The sequence below is a fragment of the Pyxicephalus adspersus genome, chromosome 3 (assembly GCF_032062135.1).
Source record: "Pyxicephalus adspersus chromosome 3, UCB_Pads_2.0, whole genome shotgun sequence".
NCBI lineage: Eukaryota > Metazoa > Chordata > Amphibia > Anura > Pyxicephalidae > Pyxicephalus > Pyxicephalus adspersus.
Genome location: NC_092860.1, coordinates 138,992,732 through 139,013,454, shown reverse-complemented (window position 1 = coordinate 139,013,454; position 20,723 = coordinate 138,992,732). Strand labels below are relative to the sequence as shown.

Sequence of the window (20,723 nt, the reverse complement as noted above, 5' to 3'; positions counted from 1 at the left end):
ATTATTGGATGAGAACCATTGGACAGTATTTAGCCTTACCTTTTGCTCTGAAGCCAAATTTGAGAGGACGCCTTTGGTATGCAATATTATAGGGGGCAGTAAGACAAACAAAATATAGACTTCTAGATCTCCTGATGAAGCTGATTGAATCGCATAGAGAATAACAACATCTATAGAGTTGTGTTTGTATGTCAAGTCATACTGAAGCTGGTTATCCCCCTTTTTATGGTTTTTAAATATGTATAATAAAAGTTCATCTTTTAATAATTCATTTTAATAAAGTGGTTGATGCCTCAAGTACAGTGATTTGCTGCCTGAAAAGTCCCTTACAGGTTTTTTTGTTGACATATCCACATGGAATCTTGTAGTTGGATAATAATGGACAATTACATACTGTAACTCCCAATTTTTGTAGATGGGAAGAGAGACACTTTTTAGCTCACAGTATGTACGAAAATGACACCTCCCTGCTACACTTTCAATTTGCAGACTATAAAAATTAAGCAAAAAACAATTGGTTAAACTGACAACTTTATATTTTATATTAAAAAATAACAAATTATAAAATCAAGAAGCTGGTTAAACACTTAGTGCAATATACCCCTAAATTTAATAGTTAAATAAGTTTTATAGAGATGTATATATCCAACCAAATAGAGTGACCACTGAGGAGGAAAGAAGGATTTGGGTTTAAAAGACATACAGACCCTCCAAATTAGGGACAGTTGGGAGATATGTAATTTTGGCACAAAAAAAGACTTAACAACTATCGTGTGACCTATTTAGATGTTACAGCAGCTTGGTGCGATCTTCCATAAAATGCAGTAATTGCAGACAACTCTCATCTGCCAGCTAAACTCCCAATTTCGCCCACAGGATCATTTTTTGAGAAACAGTTAATAATTAAATGCTCATTCACTGAAGTGTGGAGGGAGGCAGTGACAGCAGCACAGGAAGTCATGGCTGCTTGCAAAACACTAGACTGACCATTTGACCATCAGGGTTTTATTGACATAAGCTGAGCTCTTCAGCAAACCTTGTCACATGTGGGAGGTGAGGACACAGCATGGCCACTGCACAACTTTTTGCTTTTTGCTTTCTTTTGTTTATCAACTGTTTGCAAATCTCAGGAAGATTGGTGAGTTGGCTATAGTTTATTATACTTACTTTGCTATTGTGTGTTGTTTTATTGGATGCTAGCAAGTAAATGTATTGTATGCCTAGTAGAGTCAGACGTAGACTGAAATACATAGGAGACTTGAATCTCTGATTACAGAGATATTCAACCTCTGCATAGCAGGAACTTTATTAGGGTTGAGCTACTGGATAAGATTATATATATATATATATATATATATATATATATATATATAAATAAACACACACATACATATATATATATATATATCAAGAAAATTAAATAACAGGACTATGCAAAAATGTTCTTTCTTTCAATCCTGCAGGCAAGTGTTACATGTTACGGTTAGGTTTCATTGCTTACTCTATATCCCCACTCCAGAGTTTTCCCACCTGGAGACAAAACAGAAAACGAGGGAAAATCTGCACCCACAGTAAGGAGTGATCCCTTCCTTTGCAGTTGTCAACAGAATTTACTTTCCCAATGGGACAGGTCCCCTCCTTTTCAATATTTAACATTTTAACTGTATTAAAGTTTTTTCTAAAGTTTCACTTCAAAGTGACAGTAAATCTAACCCTCTCCCCATGTTATGGAGATGAGAGGGGGGATATTCTGTTGTCATAACGCATTTAATGTCCTTGAGTGACAACACTGTTTCTCCAAAGCGTTGTCATTCATACCCCGTAGTGTATAACTGGTGAGATCACATGTTGTATTTGGGTTTACATACACTTTAGGCAAGTAGCTGAAAAAGTACAGCTCACTTTCAGGTGCATTCTAAATGCATCTGACATCAGCTTAAAAAGCATCTTAGATCATTTAGAGTTTTTTCAGGATTGCCACTGGATGGGTTATATATATATATATATATATATATATATATACACACACTACTATACTACCTTGTGTATTATCACCGTAAAGAAGCTTTCTCACTTTCTATAAAACTTTTTTTTTTAACGTTTGGCTTATTGCTAGTCTTGAACTTCTGGGCAGTTACAATGATGTGCCCTGCTATTTATGATGCTACATCTCCCAAGATCACGTATGCTGGCATTCATATGCGGAGCATGCTGCTACTTCCCACAAATGTCAACCCCAGAGAAACAGAAGAAAATGTGAGCATCAGATTATAGGATGGGTGGTTGGCTCTGCATGGGTGGGACATTTATAAATGGGCCAATGAGAGGATTTTACATGCAGGTGCTGAATGCATTGGCTGGTAGGAATATAATCCATAACTCATAAAGGAAGTGACATTTGCTGAATAATAATAATAATTTTAAATCTGTATATCTCTATCTTTTATTGGTATTAGAGGGTAAAGACATAAGCATTTAAGATAATAAGTCATAATATTTTGCATTTCATTGTTTGGGTTCAACGACAATTGATCTAAATCACTACAATGCTGCAGAGTGAGTTATGGAGTATTTACCCTTTCCATGGGCCATAGCAATACATACCAGCTTTTATTTCTTAGTGCAGCAGTAACAAACCATTACCAGGCCAAATTCTAGAAATATGGTAAATATTTCACAGCATGATAGTGCATTATGGTAAAAGACCCTTTTGTCACAGTGATTAAATTACAACAATTTGGCTACAACAACAATTTGGCTACTTTCTGTTCAGGACAGGTACACTTATATGTAGAGACAACATGTGTCTGCAGAATCTGTAATATCAGTAACAAGGTGCCACAGGGACAACATTTTATTCCAAACTTATGTATGTGTGACGCACTCGTGTTGTGAGGAACAATGCTGCAGCTGTACAGTCCTACATGTCCTTGCTTTATTCTACATCATCCACTCCGCTGTATAGCCGGCCTTTGTGTGTCTCAATAATTATTCCATTACGTAATGTTTATAGGTGAAAATATTTATTGTTCTTCTCTTATAAAAGTAACAAGAATGCTTAACCTAATGAAGGTTGATTTATCTTTGTGCATGTAACAAATCCTTTTAGGTGACAGTCTAAAAAGTTTTTTTTTTTCACTCTTCACCTTGCGGTCCGGTCCAGAGATCTAAATGATTTTCTAGACTTCAGTAGAACCTGAAACAGAACTCTAGTCATAAATAAAAATGAATAGCTTTTAAAAAGATAAAATACCCAATCCAAACCAGGGTTGTAACACTTACGTTCAATCCAGAGATTGCTGCTGCAGTATTTATTTGCTGATGTCAAACATGCCAAACATCAACCCAATTCCTCAGAGTCCCGGTTGTCTTGGTCCAACCCCAGCACAGTGATAAGGAATGTTGATTGTTGGATGGAGTAAGTCATCCTCCAGTCTTTTGTAGTGCAGGGTCATGTCATCCTCTAGACATTGCCATGCTTGAAAATGGCAAGCACTCTAAAGCTACGTACACAGGTCCAATGGTTTTCATCCGATAATCGGCTCAGGGTCGATGTCGGGCGAGACTCTGGGGTGTGTACAGCACCAGTCATCCATCGTCCGAATGGCCGTCCTGGCCGATCTACGGAGGATGGATGACTAACGATCTTAATGGAAGTGAAGGGGGAGAGCGCACAGCAGGGTGCCACTCTGTCGTTCACCCTCTCCATAGAGCAGAACGGTGCTGTATGTACAGAACTCGTTCATGCATCATCCAGTGCTAGTCGTTGGAAAGGATCGTGAAAGATCTATTGCAGTGACTAATAATGCACGTGTGTATGCGGCTTAAGGCCCCTTTCAGTTGTGTTGTCAACAAATGTGTAGTTAACCACTTCTGGGTACAGAGCAAACTGCTGTCCTGTGCCCAAGAGGAATATACTGCACTGCACGCCAACACGCTTGCACATGTTGCCCTTTCAGGTACAGTATGGTTCTTCCTCTAGACCAGGGGTGTCAAACTCAATACACAGAGAGCCAAAGTTAAAAACTTAGACAAAGTCACAGGCCAACATTGAAATTTATTGAAAAAATTGAAGTTTCCCTTCTCATTAGATATAAAACCTTTCATATTGAAACAAAAAAGGTTTGCTTCACATTCAATCTGGAACAAGCCTATAAAAGAGAGAGGCATACGACTTTTGTTTTAATTTTTTTTAGGAAAAATCTTCTGCCACTTTCTATATTTGTAGCCTTCTGAGTTAAATTTCAATGGTAACTTTTTTGCACAGGCTAACAATAATAATAACAATATTCTTCTATGAAAATGCAACCATTCAAGTCCATGGCTTGGAGTAGCAAAGAAAAGTAGCAAAGAGTGCTGGAAATGCTAGAAATAGTGCCACTATGAAAATTCTCAGCATTAGTTGCATCTATAGAACAGTCCAATGCGGGGCCACACTTAGGCAGAGAGTTCCCTGGTCTATAGACGTGAGTGATGCCAGGAATTGTAGTAGCGGCGATATTTCAATGTAGCGGCAGGGCAGCTGCAGTTCATATTTAGGATTCCATTGGGGGCCGAAAAAAAGGACGTTGAGGGCCAGAGATTGACACTCCTGCTCTAGAGGAACCCAGAAGCAAGATTTTGTGTCCGATAACTGCAGCGCAACCCAAAAGAGCCAATAATGCAACCGCATGCTCAGTATGCTTCTCATCCACTGTAGAATGAAAGCGGTTGGGAGTGTTGATGAACATGCTACAAACCACTATGATTTACCACATGTCTAAAAGTATCCTAAAACTCTATATATCCTAAAAAGAAGATTCTGCAACACAATGCTAGAAGCATCCTCGCAATAAGGTCTGAAGAATTGTGCATCTTCCTGGATCAAGATAGCATAAAGTTGACTTCCACCTTGCTTAGGGGTTGCAGGCAGAAGGTGGAGGTAAGGTAAATAATTTATAAAATTCCCTCACAGGTCTTACATAGTTACATAGTAGGTTAGGATGAAAAAAATACAAAAGTCCATCAAGTTCAACCACTAGGGAAATAAACATATCCCAGATATAAAACCCTATAATACATAGTTGGTCCAGAGGAAGGCAAAGAAAAACCCTGCTACAATTTACTCCAACAGGGGAAAAAATTCCTTCCTGATTCCATTAGACAATCGGATGTTCCCTGGATCAACGATCACTGTTATCTTTACTTGAAATCCCTAATACCCAGTTATATTCTGTGCTTCTAGAAATCATCCAGCTTTTTCTTAAAGCAATCTATAGTAGTTGCTGAAACTACTTCCTGAGGGAGCCGATTCCACAATTTCACAGACCTTACAGTGAAGAATCCCTTCCTTATCCAGAGCTTAAACTTCTTTTCCTCCAGATGCAAAGAGCGCCCCCTTGTTCTTTGTAATGATCTCAAAGTGAATATATAAATGGACCATTTATATATTTATACAGGGTGATCATATCCCCCCTTAAACGTCTCTTCTCAAGGGAGAATCATACACATCTATCAGGCTACTTTTTGGATGGAGTTACTTATATTGACAGGAAATGAGCTGGGACTGAAAAATGCTTCTGTATAGTGCTGTCTTTATAACCTGTGGCTATGATTGATTTTCCTTTAAAAAAGAGAAGGATGTTTGTTTACATTGCATTATGTCTAAGAAATATATTTACATTTATGCTTTATTTTAGCACCAACCAGCAAACTATAACCCCAGACACCTTGGGATGATCACTGTTTCTAATGGACTGCAAAGATTTGGAAACCGAAAAATAGGTACAGCAACTTTTATTCTACTGGTAGACTCACATACAGGCCAGTATAAGTAAATAGCAAAAAAAAACGTGCATTTTATTCCAGGTTCCATTTGATCATTTCTATCCATGGGCATATCAATATAGATGTAATATTCACTGTGGTATTGAGCTGATTGCACTCTAGCAAAGCTTAAGTACAAATACTAGTAAACGGAAGACACTTACTTTTCTTATACTGAAAGGTAAGTATTCATTGGTTGCTATTGCATTCGTTGGCTTGTAAAATAGGCCTTTTATATATTTCATGTTCAATAGCTTTTTAAGCCCCAAGGTACCTTTTACCTGAAAAAAAAAATATAAACTAACTGAATCGAGTATAAACCTAGGGCACAAATGCGCCTGATTTATTAAAGCTCCCCGAGACTGGGGAAGATAGACTATCATGGGTCAACTTGGGTGATCCAGCAAACCTTGTCCAGAATTAAAAACATTATTATCATTATTGTTACACAGTATTTATATAGCGCTGACATATTACACAAAGTCCAAAGTCATGTCACTGGTTATACTGGTTACCATAGTCATATGTCATTAGCACAATCTAAGGTCAATTTTAGGGGGAAGCCAATTTACCTAACTGTCTAATTTGGGTGGAAACCGGAGGAAACCCACAAGGAGAACCTGCAAACTCTCGCAGCAAAGGCCAGAGTGGTAACCTCTGAGCCAATGTGCCGCCCGGCAAATAAAAGTAAACGATTTGAAGAAATCTATTCCAGGGTTACTGGATCACCCAGGTTTACGCATATTAGTCTATCTTCTCCAGCTTCGGAAGGCAAAAGATGAAGAAAAATGAAGTCCCAAATATAGTGTTATTTTTAATACATGTATTTAAAATGGGGGAAAAAAATCACATGGGCTCAGTCTGTTTATCGTTATTTTCCCTTTTTTTCAAAGTATTTTAAACTGTTGAGTTAGTTATGATGGGTCACTTATTTCTAAATAATCTTTTGTGCATTATTGTTGGTCACCAGTAGATGATACTGTGCACTCAAGTATAGTGTGTAACAAACTAATAATGATCTCAGACAGAATTAGACAATTTACATTGGGACACATCACTATCTAGTGGCTTGAGATGATCATAAATAGATTATCTAATAGCATTTTCAGGTCAACAAATACATAGAATAGTTTATCCTTTGCACTCCAATGGTGATCCACCAGATTTGACCCCAAGGATCAACAAGGTTTCACTTTTCCATATTCACTAGTAGTAGATTGAAGATGAAAAATTAATTCATATTTGAGGTAGGGAAGAAGTTGGATCTAAAGTAGAAGATACCCCCAGTGGAGTTCTTGGAAAGGTAAACTAGTTTCTGAGTGGCAAGACTTTCAGAGTCTACCCAAAACTCATTGCAAAATGGTTAGATAAAAATATGGAGTTAACGTTAAAATCAAAAGGAAAACAAGAAAACCTATTATGATGGACAGCTAAGTAAAAGACTTCTGAGACATTTCTGTTTATACAATTGCAGACCACCATGATAAAAAAACTAATACTGGAGACATGGGCCTGGTGCACCGTATGGCTATTAAACAGTGACATGAAACTGATGGAATAGCCACTTGCATGATCTGCCATTTTGCAGATCATTAGCAAGTTATCATATTCTGATTATGATTGACAACACTGATGTGTAGAACATGTGAGGTGGGGAAGGCACAATTATCCAAACAATCCTAACATGAGTTCAGCATGTTGACCACTAAAACAACCGATCCGTGCTCCCGCGAGCAGGGTCAGGTGAAGGACCCCGCTGGGGGGGTTGGGGGCGCACCTGCTAACTATGTACACCGTAGGGATCACAGGCTTAGGGTGGTGGGCGGGTTGTGTCACAGGACACAACTGGCCCACTCTCTCATCATAGGCTCAGACCTTTGGGAGAGTGGGTTGGTTCTGGCATCATGACATCACTATGGGGGAAGTTACTTCCTCTTCAAGTGACACCTGGATACCCGCGTATACACAGCCTGGAGCTAGTAAACTTAGTGGCCCGTGCGTCCGAAACAGTTAGCAATCACTGCACTATAAGACAAAGCAATTTTTTTTCCTTGGCATCTAAAAATAGAAAAAAAATTCTCTGTAACAGGAGCCTTACATTTTTCAAGCTATAAAAACTTTAAAAGGCAACAAAATGTTAAGAGACACATTGAGAACTCCTTGACGAAAAAGCATCAAACTTCAAAAAACAGTGTTTTACTAATGGAAGCGTAAGTCTTTAAGGCAGAATGGGCTTTCAATAGGTAGTAGCTAGCTAGTTCTGCAGTGGTACAAAGCTACATTAGCTATTGTTTTTTTATTATACGGTCATAAAAAGTATGGCAAACAATCCAATTTTGGCTCCTAGTATGAAAAACTTGTGAGGCTAAAATCAACTCAGCCATTAGCTAAAACGTGGGGGGCCCGTGCTCTATACATGGAAGCAATGGCCTTTTTGGAAAGGTCTCACATGCCCCCTACGGAATCAGACCTTTAGTTCTGCAATTAGCTCCCTGTTGACTAGTGCAGTGTTTCTTAACCTTTCTAACATGGGAGTAGCCCTTGAATAAACTTTCATGTCCTCAGGTAACCCCTTCTATAATTGCTAAATGGACAACTCCAAAAACATTAGCATTGGTGATCAGAAAGAAGAATGCTTTATACATTGCTGGCCAATTGGAAGAATGTCACCCTTACAGGGTAATACCAAAAAGACCATTAATATTATTATTAAACAGGATTTATATAGCGCCAACATATTACGCAGCGCTGTACATTAAATAGGGACCATTGGTTTCTGAGAATCACAAATTTCTCATGGAACCGGTAGCAACCACTGGAGGAACCTTGAGGTTCCACATGACCCTGAATGCCAGTCAATACCACAATGTTGTCTCCCTGCCACCTTTTGTCATCTTCCAGTTAGCAAAAACTTTACTATGTCCCAGAGATGAACTCTGTTCAATGTCTTATCTGAAATACCTCTTTTGTTAGTCATATAATATAGTTTGCTAGCAAAAATAAAGCCAACAATGCACACCATGAATTTTTGAACAGTTTGTGTTTATTGTGAGAAAATATTGAATTGCTTTCAGGTTTAAACAAAGACCTGACAGTCTGAGATTGTATCTTTATATTGCAGTTATTTTCTATTCTCTGTTTACACTGTTAGATAAGCCCATTGTGTCTTTCTATTTCCTAAAAACACATCAAAATTTATAAATTGATAACACAGCCTTGTCAACAAATAATGTCTGCTGCATGGAGAATCAGAGGATTGATAGATTCCACCAAGGTGTCCTTGCTTCACATTCATCCCCAATGTCTGGACTTTTCCAGAACTAAAGATTTACTGCACACCTAAAGCTTCTTTAGGTAAACTAATACTTTGTAAATTTGTATATTTGAGAACTTTCACAGTGAAAAATTTGAAGTCAAGCACAAAATGTAGTAATTTCGGTGAATCCATTCTCCTAAACATATCTGGATAAACATGCAATTCGCAATAAAAGGAATCACTGCACCACTGAATTGCAAGCAAGTTTTTCTAATTCTTTATTTATGGAAAATGATATTCCAAAACATGATTTCCACTTACTAGTGGTATAGTGATACCTTTTATTTCACAAAAGTTTAAGAATATTTAAAACATCGTCCCCAGTGAAGTGTATTCTCTCTTGATGTATTTAAAGTTTTTAATCAATGTTTTTCAACCAGGAACCCTAAGTTTTCCTCCAATGGTTGCTAGGGGTTCCTAGAACAATAAGCAATTTGTGCCTCTCAGGTAAGTTACCAACGACGCCAATGATCTATCTGTAAGGTTGGCATTCTTCCCAATGGCCAGTAATGTATCATTCGTTCTACTGATCACCACACTGATGTACTGTGAACTGTGGCTAAATTAATTAATTCAGGGGTTCCCTGAAGACCTGAAAGTTATGTCATGGGCTCCCCCATGTTTAATGTGTGTTTAATGGGTTGAGGTCTCTGGTCCTTGGCTTGGACTAAGACCTATGCAATTACTTTCCAACGTAACAAACATTCCAAACATATCCTATCCATGAAAAAAAATAAATTTAAAAATATGCTTTAACTTTATGGTCAAATCATACTTAACAAAATAGCTGCAAACATACTTCATAAAAGATTCTGATGGAAAGAATAAAAAAGGTGTCATAACAGAGCTGTGTAGAGGAAAGTAAAATAAATTACCCAACACTACAGAGGGAAATCCATGGAATACTGATGTGTTGTAATGGTAAGAGACACCTCGGTAATGGAACAGGAGTACGCTGTAATAGAGGCCACATTTTACAAGATAAAAAGTTACCATTTGAGGAATTCGGAGAATAGTCCGCTAAGCTTTGATTCACAATGGCCTCAGACTCTTTTAAGTCCTGAATGACATCCACAAAGAGGAGAAAGTTCTCTTGGCAGACTGTATTTTCACCTAGCTGCCATAAACTACATGTAATAGTGAATAAATATGATACTCTGCTGAGAAACTGCTTGTGTATGCTTAAAGTGGACCCCTAAAAAACATCTAAATGAAGAAAGTCCTGACATATAGCAATGCATAATGCCTTTCTTAATGTACTTTTTATCATTGAAGAACATTTTTTTTCGGTTTGGCTCATTGACTCCTAAGATAGCTCCCAACTATCTCAATGTTCAGCCAATGAGAGGTATGGATCAAAGTAATGCGGAGGTGATGGGAATTCTCTCTGCTTGACGTCCAAGAAGCATGGAAGATTCAGTAAAGCCTTGAACCCTGCTTCTAGTATTGATCCTAAAAAATACAGTTGTTATGGGGAAGAGCCAATGACCTATTAAATATGAAGATCAGGAGCTCTAACATTACTATGACTGACTGAATTGTTGTTCTGGCTGAGCCATTCAAAGTATGGGAGCCAAAGGCATTTTCAGAAGGGGATCAACAATGAAGGAGCCTCGTATAATACTATGAAATGTCTTTCCTAAGTTAGGTGTACACTAAAAACACAAAAGAATTGCAGTAGGCCGATATAGGCTGCTCCATTGGCATTGTCTACACTAGCATGGTCTGTCCTTGAACCAAGGTTTTTGCCAAGATTGTGTTAGGGATGATCCAGCTATCCGTCTATCGACACCTCTTAATGGTTCATCCATTTTAAACAAAATATAGGATCCTCCTGTGGGTAGCTGTAATATAATACAACACCGGCAAATGTAAAATGTAGCTTGGTTATGGAAACAAATATAGGGAACACAGAAACATTAGTTTATTGTTTTTTATTTGTTGGATAGGTCTTTTGTATGGATTTAAACTTTTTATGAAATCTGCAGTCTATCTATCCAGTATTTTATTTTATTGTATTCTTTCTTTCTAGTCTTCACAGAAGAAGGAAAATCATGCAAGTTTCCTTTTAGGCTTGGAGGACGTCTGCATTTTTCTTGCATTTCAGGAATTATCTTCAAGAGAACGTGGTGAGTAAAACTCAGGATTTGGAGTTAAATATAAGTCAGGTTCAATTGTTATGTACTCCACTGTGACAGCCAAGTTCATTTTTTAGCTGAATAAATGAAGTGTTAGCATGCACACAGAGAGCACTGTCAATCTCATCTAGGCTTCCAGTGATCTGCGATTACCTTTTTGTTAAGAGATGTTATCATGTTGCTCATTCAAGGTAAAAACATAACCCAGTCTTCTTATAATCTCATTACCTGCACTTGATATGTAGCTCCTTGCTCCTCAGTGGCTGTAGCCAAATGGAGGATCATAACTCCTTGTGATCATGTAATAAAGATCAGGCCCAGCAATGGCTTTCTAGGTCCTGGCACCATCCCATGGAAGTAGGTTGCATGCTTCTTCATACCTGAAATTGCTGTCGGCTGTGGAAGTAAGGTGGGAAGGGTGGGGGGCATGGCCAATAAAAAGCCATGGAGATCCATGGGCATATTGAAAGGTACACTGTTCAACTATTCAAATACCAGTACTCTGCAAGAGAAACTGTTATACTCCACTCTTTGGCAGATCATTCATGGAATGGACCCATGAATGATATTGGGCGACCTCTGTACACATGTCAGATTCACATCCAAGAGGAGCCTGACCATTTGTATCGGGCGAAAATGATCTGACGTGTGTACATACAATACCAAGGTCTAAAGAGATGACCCTTTCATTGTGAGTAATGTGTTAAGGACCGGCAATGAGAAATGGTTAAAATATAAAAACCCAGATGTTATCTTCCACTTCCAAAAAGAAAAAAGCAAAGTCCAAGAGCTATATACACATAATAGGCAAACTTGTCTGTTTGCTAATGTAAATGTAATTTTTAAAAGACCCAAAAGGTACCTAATGCTTGCGTTCAGCTTTAGTTTTGTTTAGGTATTAGTGTCTATTTAGACGTACCCTTGCCAAACAGAAAAAAAAAAACTCCAGTATTTGGACTTTATATGGGCTCATTGTTATCTTATATGATAACAGAACATGCTCTTTTTTAACATGTGGAGTGCAGATTAGGGCAAAATAAAGCATTGCTTTTGCAGCGCATGCTCTTATGAACTCTTTATAAATTACATGATACACAAGTGTGTACAAACAAAAGTCAAATTCCACTAAGATATATTTATAATGTGTATAAACTGTATTTCAGGTGTGCTACAACACATAACTATGACCGGGACAAAGAGTGGGGATTTTGTGTTACAAACACAAGTCTGGATCCAGGTAAGGAAATTCCAAGTTGGAAATTGACAGTAGAAGAACACATGTAAAATGGGATTAAAGTATCTATTGGCAAGTGTAAATGGTTTCTGGACTGCTCAGTATCACTATTCTGATTTGCAGAATATACTGTATATTGTGCTATCAATGCAACATACAGGACACAGCTTTACATTTCAAAAGCTTGCTTAAACAAAGTCCCAACCTGGCAAGAAGGCACTTACATTAACAATCCCCAATTTGGGGTTTGTTGCCCTTTGTTACAGGGGTGCTTTCTACTGTGCCCTCTGAGTCATGACTCCAAAACCCTTCACTGGCATCACTGAGTACTTACATTCACGCATCTCCCGGAGCCACACATTGCTTCAGGCTCAAACTCCATTCCCCAGTCTTCATTGGCAATTGTCTTTTATTTGGACTTGGCAGATGTCAAGTTAGGGGGATCAGTTCATTGCAAGACACTGTAATTCTTTCGAAAAGTCCATTTATTTACACTAAGGCACAAATTAGGTAGCTTCCGATGCAGCATAACAAAACAGAAAATGTCAAAAATAGCTTACATCAATCCCACAGGTAAGTAAAGCCCTGCTGTCCACGCGGCTACTCCATGATTCAGCCTGGTACTCACTGGTAACATGTGTTGCAATTTCAAAGTCTGTAGTCCCACAACATGGGCTGCCCAGTCCTGCTCCCACCAGCATGACACCTAGCACTCTTTGGGAGACCTCATAACCTTTCCCAGCACACAGCCTCACCAACTGGCCTGAGGCGACCACTTCCCCCTGACACCAAGACAGGTGCATTTTTACTTATGGCCAGGTGCACCAGAGCCATCCCTAATTTCTGGTTTAGAAAAAGGGAGGAGTGTCTGGCCCACCTATTCCTTCCAGGACACCTTGGGCCTGGATCCCCAAAAAAAAAAAATTCAACTCTGCAGCAATACAAATTTTAATTGTCTTTTTCAGGTGTCCAGGACATTTAATCCCTTTTCCAATAGACATCGGGATAGATGATTGCAAATATCCTTCAAATTTGGCAACATATATTTCATCCTGTTACAATCAATTCAATCAATTCATCCTGTCCGTCAATCAATTTCCAATCAGCTGGTTGGGTAAAGGTGCGTACACACTTCCAATTTTTATCGTTCCAATCGAACGACGAACGATCGATTGGGCAAAAAATTGTTCGTAAAAAAGTAACCAACGACGCCGACGAACGAGGAAAGTCGCTGGAAACGAACGACCGGACCGACGGATCGGATTGGACGACGATCGTTGAACATCGTTCGTGTGTACGGTCGTTCGTTGATCGTCCATGTTCAGAGCATGCGTGATGAACGAACGTCCGTTCACTTTCCTGTCGTGCACATAGTTCCTCTATCGTTCAAACGATCGTATCTATTGTGTGTACAATATCTACGAACGATCGTGTCGTTAACTCTATGTGCAGGATCGGTGCTATACGATCGTTCATATATATCGTGCATGAACGTTCGTCGTTCGTTTTCCAACGATAATAATTGGAAGTGTGTATGTAGCTTTAGAGTGTGGTTACCAAGCTGTGTTGATTTAAGATTATTACATCTCCCTTGTCTAGGAATATGTGTCCATGTGCCATCATTGTTTTTCAATGGTGTATTTTGCTACCTTCCTCACTAATAGGTGCTGTCAGCACCAATTAAGAATTTTGAGCTCTGCGGGAGGGAAAATGTAACTTTGTGTATTGTTAGTGATTAGAGGAATAGTTGTACTCATGATACTTTGCTACGTCTTCTTTTACAAAATCTGCTCTGTGTGGTTTATATCCCATGGCTGCTTTTCCATGAAGTCTAATGTAGGAGCCAAGTTCATTTAATCACATGAATAAATATTAACTGTATTTCCTAGAAGTCAAAGAATCCTTGTAATTGATGAATCTCACCTCCCGTATACAGAAACATCTAATTTTATTACAGAAAGCCAATTATGTTATTAAAACTGTGGATTCCATCCAACTCAGGTGACGTGAAGTGTTAAACTGCTTCTTGTGTGTGTTTAGAGCTGGATGTGAATGAGGGTCATTACACTCCAATAGGGCAACCATATACCTGGGATCCCACTGGCTGCATTGGGCATGCTGGCATTATTGGCTGACTGTTTTGGAGCTTGCACACAGTAGTGGTAAAGCCCAGACAGGAATTTCCTCAATTAACCAAAACTGAGGTGTAAATCCAGAATTCCACAGCCTGGGCATTGGCAAAGAATGTGTGTCTGGGGTCTTTCTGTGGAGGAAAGCTTTTTCTTCCACTCGTACTAAACCCAGATCGAGTACTGCACCAAAGTAATGAGAAATTACTTTTACTATAGTTCCGCAATAAAAAATTGCAAGCACACAGGTGATGTCTCTTCTGTAATAAAACATACTTACCTGCCTGTTTCCATTTTTTTTAAAGTTTACCAAGCTGCACAATTATAGATCAGTGTAGTATGCCAGGCACCACGGCATCCCCTGCCACCGCATGAACTCCTGCACACATGCCAAGCAAGATGACTATAGATCTTGCACATTGAAGAAGAGTGGAGGAAAATGGCCCACAATATATATATATATATATATATATATATATATAGGGACATTGCCTGTTCCTCTGGAAATAAGGAGCCGTCTGGTTGCCTTAATTTTGTTTTTAATAGTGTAATTCCACCATTGTACACAGTGCATGGCATTATATATAGATTTTTATGAATAAAATTAAATAACTAAAGGTCAGTCAATTTCAGCACATGCTCACGAATATTGATCGTTTCCAGCAATAGCAATGATTGAGCACTGTTCTGCTCCTATTGATTTGAGTGGAGCTGCAATCCTCCCTAATAGCAAACAAAGGTAGTTGTTGGTGGCTGGTTGTTTAGTGATTGGCACAGTGAATCGCAAACAGTGGTTGGGACAGGTGTACCAAAATCTAGATTTATACCTGAGCTACCATTTAGGTAATCAGACCAAAAATCCTAGAGGCTGTGATTTCATCATGTCACCATGCTGTGCTCCGTGATGTTACCTGTTCTTATATAAGTTGAAGCTCTACTGCTTGGTATTGATAACCAATGAACGTTCCATTAACCCACTTCACAGCTGGGAATCCTACACATAGAAATATCATGATCTGCTCCTTTGGCACAGCCAAAGTGGACAACAAACTAATAGAAAAAATTGCAAAATAATAAATACAATCACAGCCTATTGAAAATTCTTTTAGCTGTAGGGTAAAAATGACCGACTAACATGGATGAGTTCTATTAGACCTAGGTACTGACCAAAATATAAGAAAGTCCCCACGGTGAGAAAAGTCCTTTGAACATCCTCAATATACTTTCGTAAAGCAGCATGTAATTTCCTGTTTTAGAGGTAACTGAATGCCAGTAAACCTCTTTGCCATACTCATCACTTCTTGTAGTTGTCATGCAGCCCTGTCTGGCTCTTGCTGGTCTCTCTAATGTTTTACAATATTCACAGCTATTGACCATCCCATTTATGCTGGCCATATGTGACAATAAATGATTGATCACAGATCTGACTGTTTCAAGCAACCTTTACTTTAACCTTCTTTGAAATTGATTAGGTTTACCACTATGTCCGATCACTCTTTTTAATTGAGAATGACCAATTTTTAATCAAATTGCCAATTTAGAGCAGTTGATTTTTGAGTAATACAATCTTCTCATGGAAATATTAGTTTAAATAATTGTATTCTTATATGCATAGGATAACAGTCAGCAATGGCCCTTATTCATGGGTTAGATAGATGGAGGTAAAGAGATGCCATGTTGTGCTCATTGGCCAACAAAAAATCTTGGATAATTCTGATCAGTAAAACAGTTTGGGCTTATTTAGGAACGTCTCCTGGTTCTTCTTTGCCAGGTCTATGTGAAAGTGTGAGGTTGTGCCAGGTTTCAGAAATATTCTTCATCTACTACAATTACCTAATGGGCCATAAGGAATAGACAAGGTCACTATCATTTGGTCCAGGTTATAAAATGTCCTTCCCTCCCCAACTTCACCAATGCTATCACATCCGCACCACAATGTCCTAAAAAGACTGACATTTGTACAATAGATGTAGCCCATTGCCACCTGATTTGCTAGTCCCTAGATCATTCTGCTATCTTATAGTTGAACAGACCCTGGGATCTTCTGGATGCATTGGAAAGCTGCAGCAAATTAAAGCCTGCCTAGTTTTCTGACTGATGCATCCAGCATCATCTAGAACAGAGGCCGCCAACCGGTGGTCTGTGTAGGAGCAGGACCCCGCTGGGTGGTGCACGGACCAGAGCCGCGGACCATGTCCCTTGTTTGGACACAACCCGTCCACTTTGCTATCGCAGGTCTGAGTTGGTGGGTTCTGGCATCATGACGTCACTCTGGGGGAAGTTTCCGAAGTCCATAAATTAAGTGGTCTGTGAGGTCCAAAAAGTTGATGACAACTGATCTAGCACTTTTCTCCCCAGCCTGGCTATCCATGTCCTGTCTCGTTTATTCATTGGATTTCTGTTCTTTCAATCATGGAGACTCGGCATTAGAGTATTGTGGGTGTTCTCTAGTGTGGTCAGCAAGCAAATGCCATATGATAAGGAACATTCACACCTCGAGACAGACATCCACCCTCCAAAGCATTTCGATACTTGGAAATCTTCTCCCAAAAGCCATCCCACATGAGAGATCCAGATAGGGTTTAGGGTAATGTTGGGTTGCTGTAATGTTACCTGAAAGCTGGGTATAGCACCCCAATGCCCCCTCTTACCAGCCATGGTCTGCCAGAGAAGCACAGAGACAGAGATGGCATCACAGGGTCTATCATAAGTTATGTAATGAAAAGAGTTATGAACTTAAATTAATATAAACAGTAAGTACATACAGTATATACAGTATTCATAATACATTTCCTAAATATTAAAGCTGAAACAAACCTAAAAGTAAAAAAAAATATGAGCAGACAGGTTCTTTATTTTAGAAGGGACCAACAATGTCCTTTCTCTAGTAACACAAACTCATCTGCGTTTTTGCAATGATTTAACTACTCGCCTCTCCCTGTTGGGTCACCCCATATTTCTTCTATACGTTGAAATATACTCTAGATTTCTTTTAATCACACTAATAGTATTACACATCGATATGTTCTATATGAGGCAGTGTTTCCATTTCCCCTGGGGGAATGCTCTGCAGTCCTTTATATCAATCACACGTCACAAGCTATGATAAATCTGCTCTGTCTATATCACAGAGAACTCCATTACACCGCCTTGTGACTTGTATCACTAGAAGAATCGCTCCACAATCACCTTTTAATGAAGTCATTTGTCATTATCGAAGTTGCAGTGCTCTGCACTTAGGTCGCTATAATTGCACTTTTTGGCTGGTGTACCACCACAATGTGACATAAACATTTTACCGGAACTGTATTTGTAAAACTGAAGTCTCTACGGAGAAATTACAAGGAGGGGTACCATATGAACCAGGGGTATGAAAATACACTGGGGGAGCAGAAACTTCTTGTACAACAGCAATGTTGTTTCCTTTACAGAGAAAATCACTTAAACAAGTGATAATGGTAATAAATTAGGCTAGTATATGGTTCAGATATTTGGGGTGTAAGGTTATGTGTGGTAATGGGTAATAGGTAAAGCAGAACTCCAGAATAAGCAAATACCATCATGCATACTAGTTGTATGTATGTTCTCACTTGATAGTAGAAGTGAATCAGGAATCTTTTCCTTTGTGCTGGGGCTTCCTGTAAATAAGACCGCACTCCACCACCCTCTCTCCTTGTGCAGAGTGATTGGTCTTGTATCTGCCCTTCCTCTAATTTTCTGCAGGCCTCTTGTACTGGGTGGACCCTTTGGGTTCCTCTTACACCTCTGTTCTCTGCACAGGGTATGTGCAGCACAATGAAAATGTCGCTGTCTTTTTACAAAGTAATATCTGATATTGCAAAATCATTTGGTGCAGACAACGTGGACTTTTCTGGCATTTGGAATTTGGAATCATGCACTTGATGCATCACACATGATGGCAATCTCCCTGTTTTTTGAATTACATGCACTGGTCTAGAACAACGATTTTCTATGGTCAAATAGATTCTTGAATGGCAATTTTTTGAAAACTTCAAGGAACAGGCACTACAAATTGAATATTATGTTGGATTAATTATTTGGGATACCGCAGTCTCTATTGTTGTGGTGCCTCCACACCAGGTGACAAAGTGCACTTGTAGTTGAATAGCCTTTTGTGCTGATACATCTATTGTCTGTACTAATTACATCCCTGAGGAAGCGGACCTAGTCTGCGAAACGTGTTGGATGATCCCTACATATATAATGTGTACAATGTATTCAGTCCATGTGTGTTATGATGTTATTTAACTTCCTCTGAATCATTATATGGGGAGAGACATGTACAAACTTCTTATAAAATGATGTAAATAACATATGACAATTTTATATTATTTAACTGCCGTTAAAGTCCCATACTTTGATATTTTTGGATACCATAATTGAATTCTTTTAGGGATGGTGGCAGTATTAAATAGAAATGAAATTGGGCAAAACAATATATAGATGGCATTTGGAATTTATTTAAAAGAAAGGTATTGTGTACAGAGTTTAGTTTTAAATGCCAGCTCCTTGGATGGCATAGGAATGGGTTAAACTGTCAGTCCATATGAAAATTTTGTCCTAATTTGGGAGATTTTTCTTGTTGTATCTTTATTGAAGGATTTTCCTTCATTTCCTTTATCTGTCAAACCTGTCACCCTGACCAGAAAAGAAGGATAGTTAAACTTCTCTTATGGGAACTTCCTGTTCTATCTCTCCTGTCAAATGGATGGAAAGTGTAATGGTACCATGACATCGGCACAATTCTTGTCCATATGGGTTAGGACAGCCTATTAAATGTTCTGCGTGAATTCTTCTGAAGTGTTCTGATAGGGATTACTTAGTAAGGTTTAGGTGTCAAATAAATAGGTTGCCTTATTCCATGGAGCAAGAACATTAAAATGTGCATGAATCCACAGGTCTTCTGTTCTAAGTCAGGGGTGTCAAATCTGGCCCCCAACGTCCTTTTTTGTGGCCCCCAAAGGAATCCTAAGTATGAACTGCAGCTGGCCCGCTGTTGCATTGAATTAGCGCCGCTACTACAATTCCTGGCATCACTTGCGTCTATAGACCAGCAGGCCCTCTGTCTATGTGTGGCCCTGCATTGGACTGTTTTATAGACACAAATCAAGCCGGGAATTGTAGTAGTGGCATCACTCGTGTCTATAGACCAGCGGGCTCTCTGCCTATGTGGCCTTGCATTGGACAGTTGTAGTTGGAATTGTAGTAGCAGTTCCAGCATCGGGCCACTCAAAAGATTTAGCCCGCTCTAATTTTTTCAAAAAAGTTCAAGGTTGGCCCGTGACTTTGTCCAAGTTTTTAATTTTGACCCTCTGAGTATTGGAGTTTGACACTCCTGCTCTAAGTGAATGGTGCAATGTTGATGGACACCAATGTTTTATAAAAAAAAACATCTTAGTCTGGTGACATCAACAACTTGCCTGCCGAGTAAGAAACAATAGTGATGTTGTTGCTCATTAAAAGAGACCCTGTAACCAACATAAAAATAAAGGTAAAAACATATACAATCAAGTATCTAAAATGCTGGGGGACAACTATAAAATGTTATATTACATCTAAAATGACAGCTTCAGTCTCAATGCTTTTGGATGTCTACACAAGGGAGGTGTTTGCAGAAAGTGCATCATAGCACAAATAACATCATAGGAAGTTTCTTTCTGTATCAGAAACAAAAATGACAACCCCCTCTTCCCATTCAGATCATATTCTGTATCAAAACTACAGCAACAAACCTTTTTTTTCTATATGTTATTCACAGAAACAAACATTGTGTCTCCATGCCTTTGTGTCTATATCAGGCACCATTAATAATGAGCAGAGCTGGATTTTGGACACATTCTCCATGGGAATTGGCCCTTGATTCATTTCACAGAGGATTCAGAGTTTGCAAAACTCATTCAGACTGCCTTTAATATTATATTTATGTATGTTTATGTATAGCTGTGTAAACACCAAATCTTCCAGGATCCCAGTGCATGGCAGCCCCTAAGGGGTTAAACTTTTCATCATGCGGCAGAACAATTTTGTGGTTTTGAAGCATTGATTCACTATGAAATGATTTTTTATTTATGTTTTAATAG

At 38.8% G+C, this 20,723-nt stretch overlaps 1 protein-coding gene across 1 annotated transcript in view; it reads left to right on the top strand.

Annotated features, from left to right (window-relative positions):
* The first annotated feature begins 981 nt into the window (after positions 1–981).
* Positions 982–20,723, top strand: part of HGFAC (HGF activator) — a 43,712-nt gene continuing 23,970 nt past the window's right edge. Inside the window, exons 1-4 of the mRNA XM_072406509.1 lie at positions 982–1,138; positions 5,679–5,763; positions 11,154–11,250; positions 12,423–12,496. Coding sequence (XP_072262610.1) covers positions 1,067–1,138; positions 5,679–5,763; positions 11,154–11,250; positions 12,423–12,496 — 328 coding nt within the window. The 5' untranslated portion in view covers positions 982–1,066. The remainder of the gene's footprint in view (positions 1,139–5,678; positions 5,764–11,153; positions 11,251–12,422; positions 12,497–20,723) is intronic.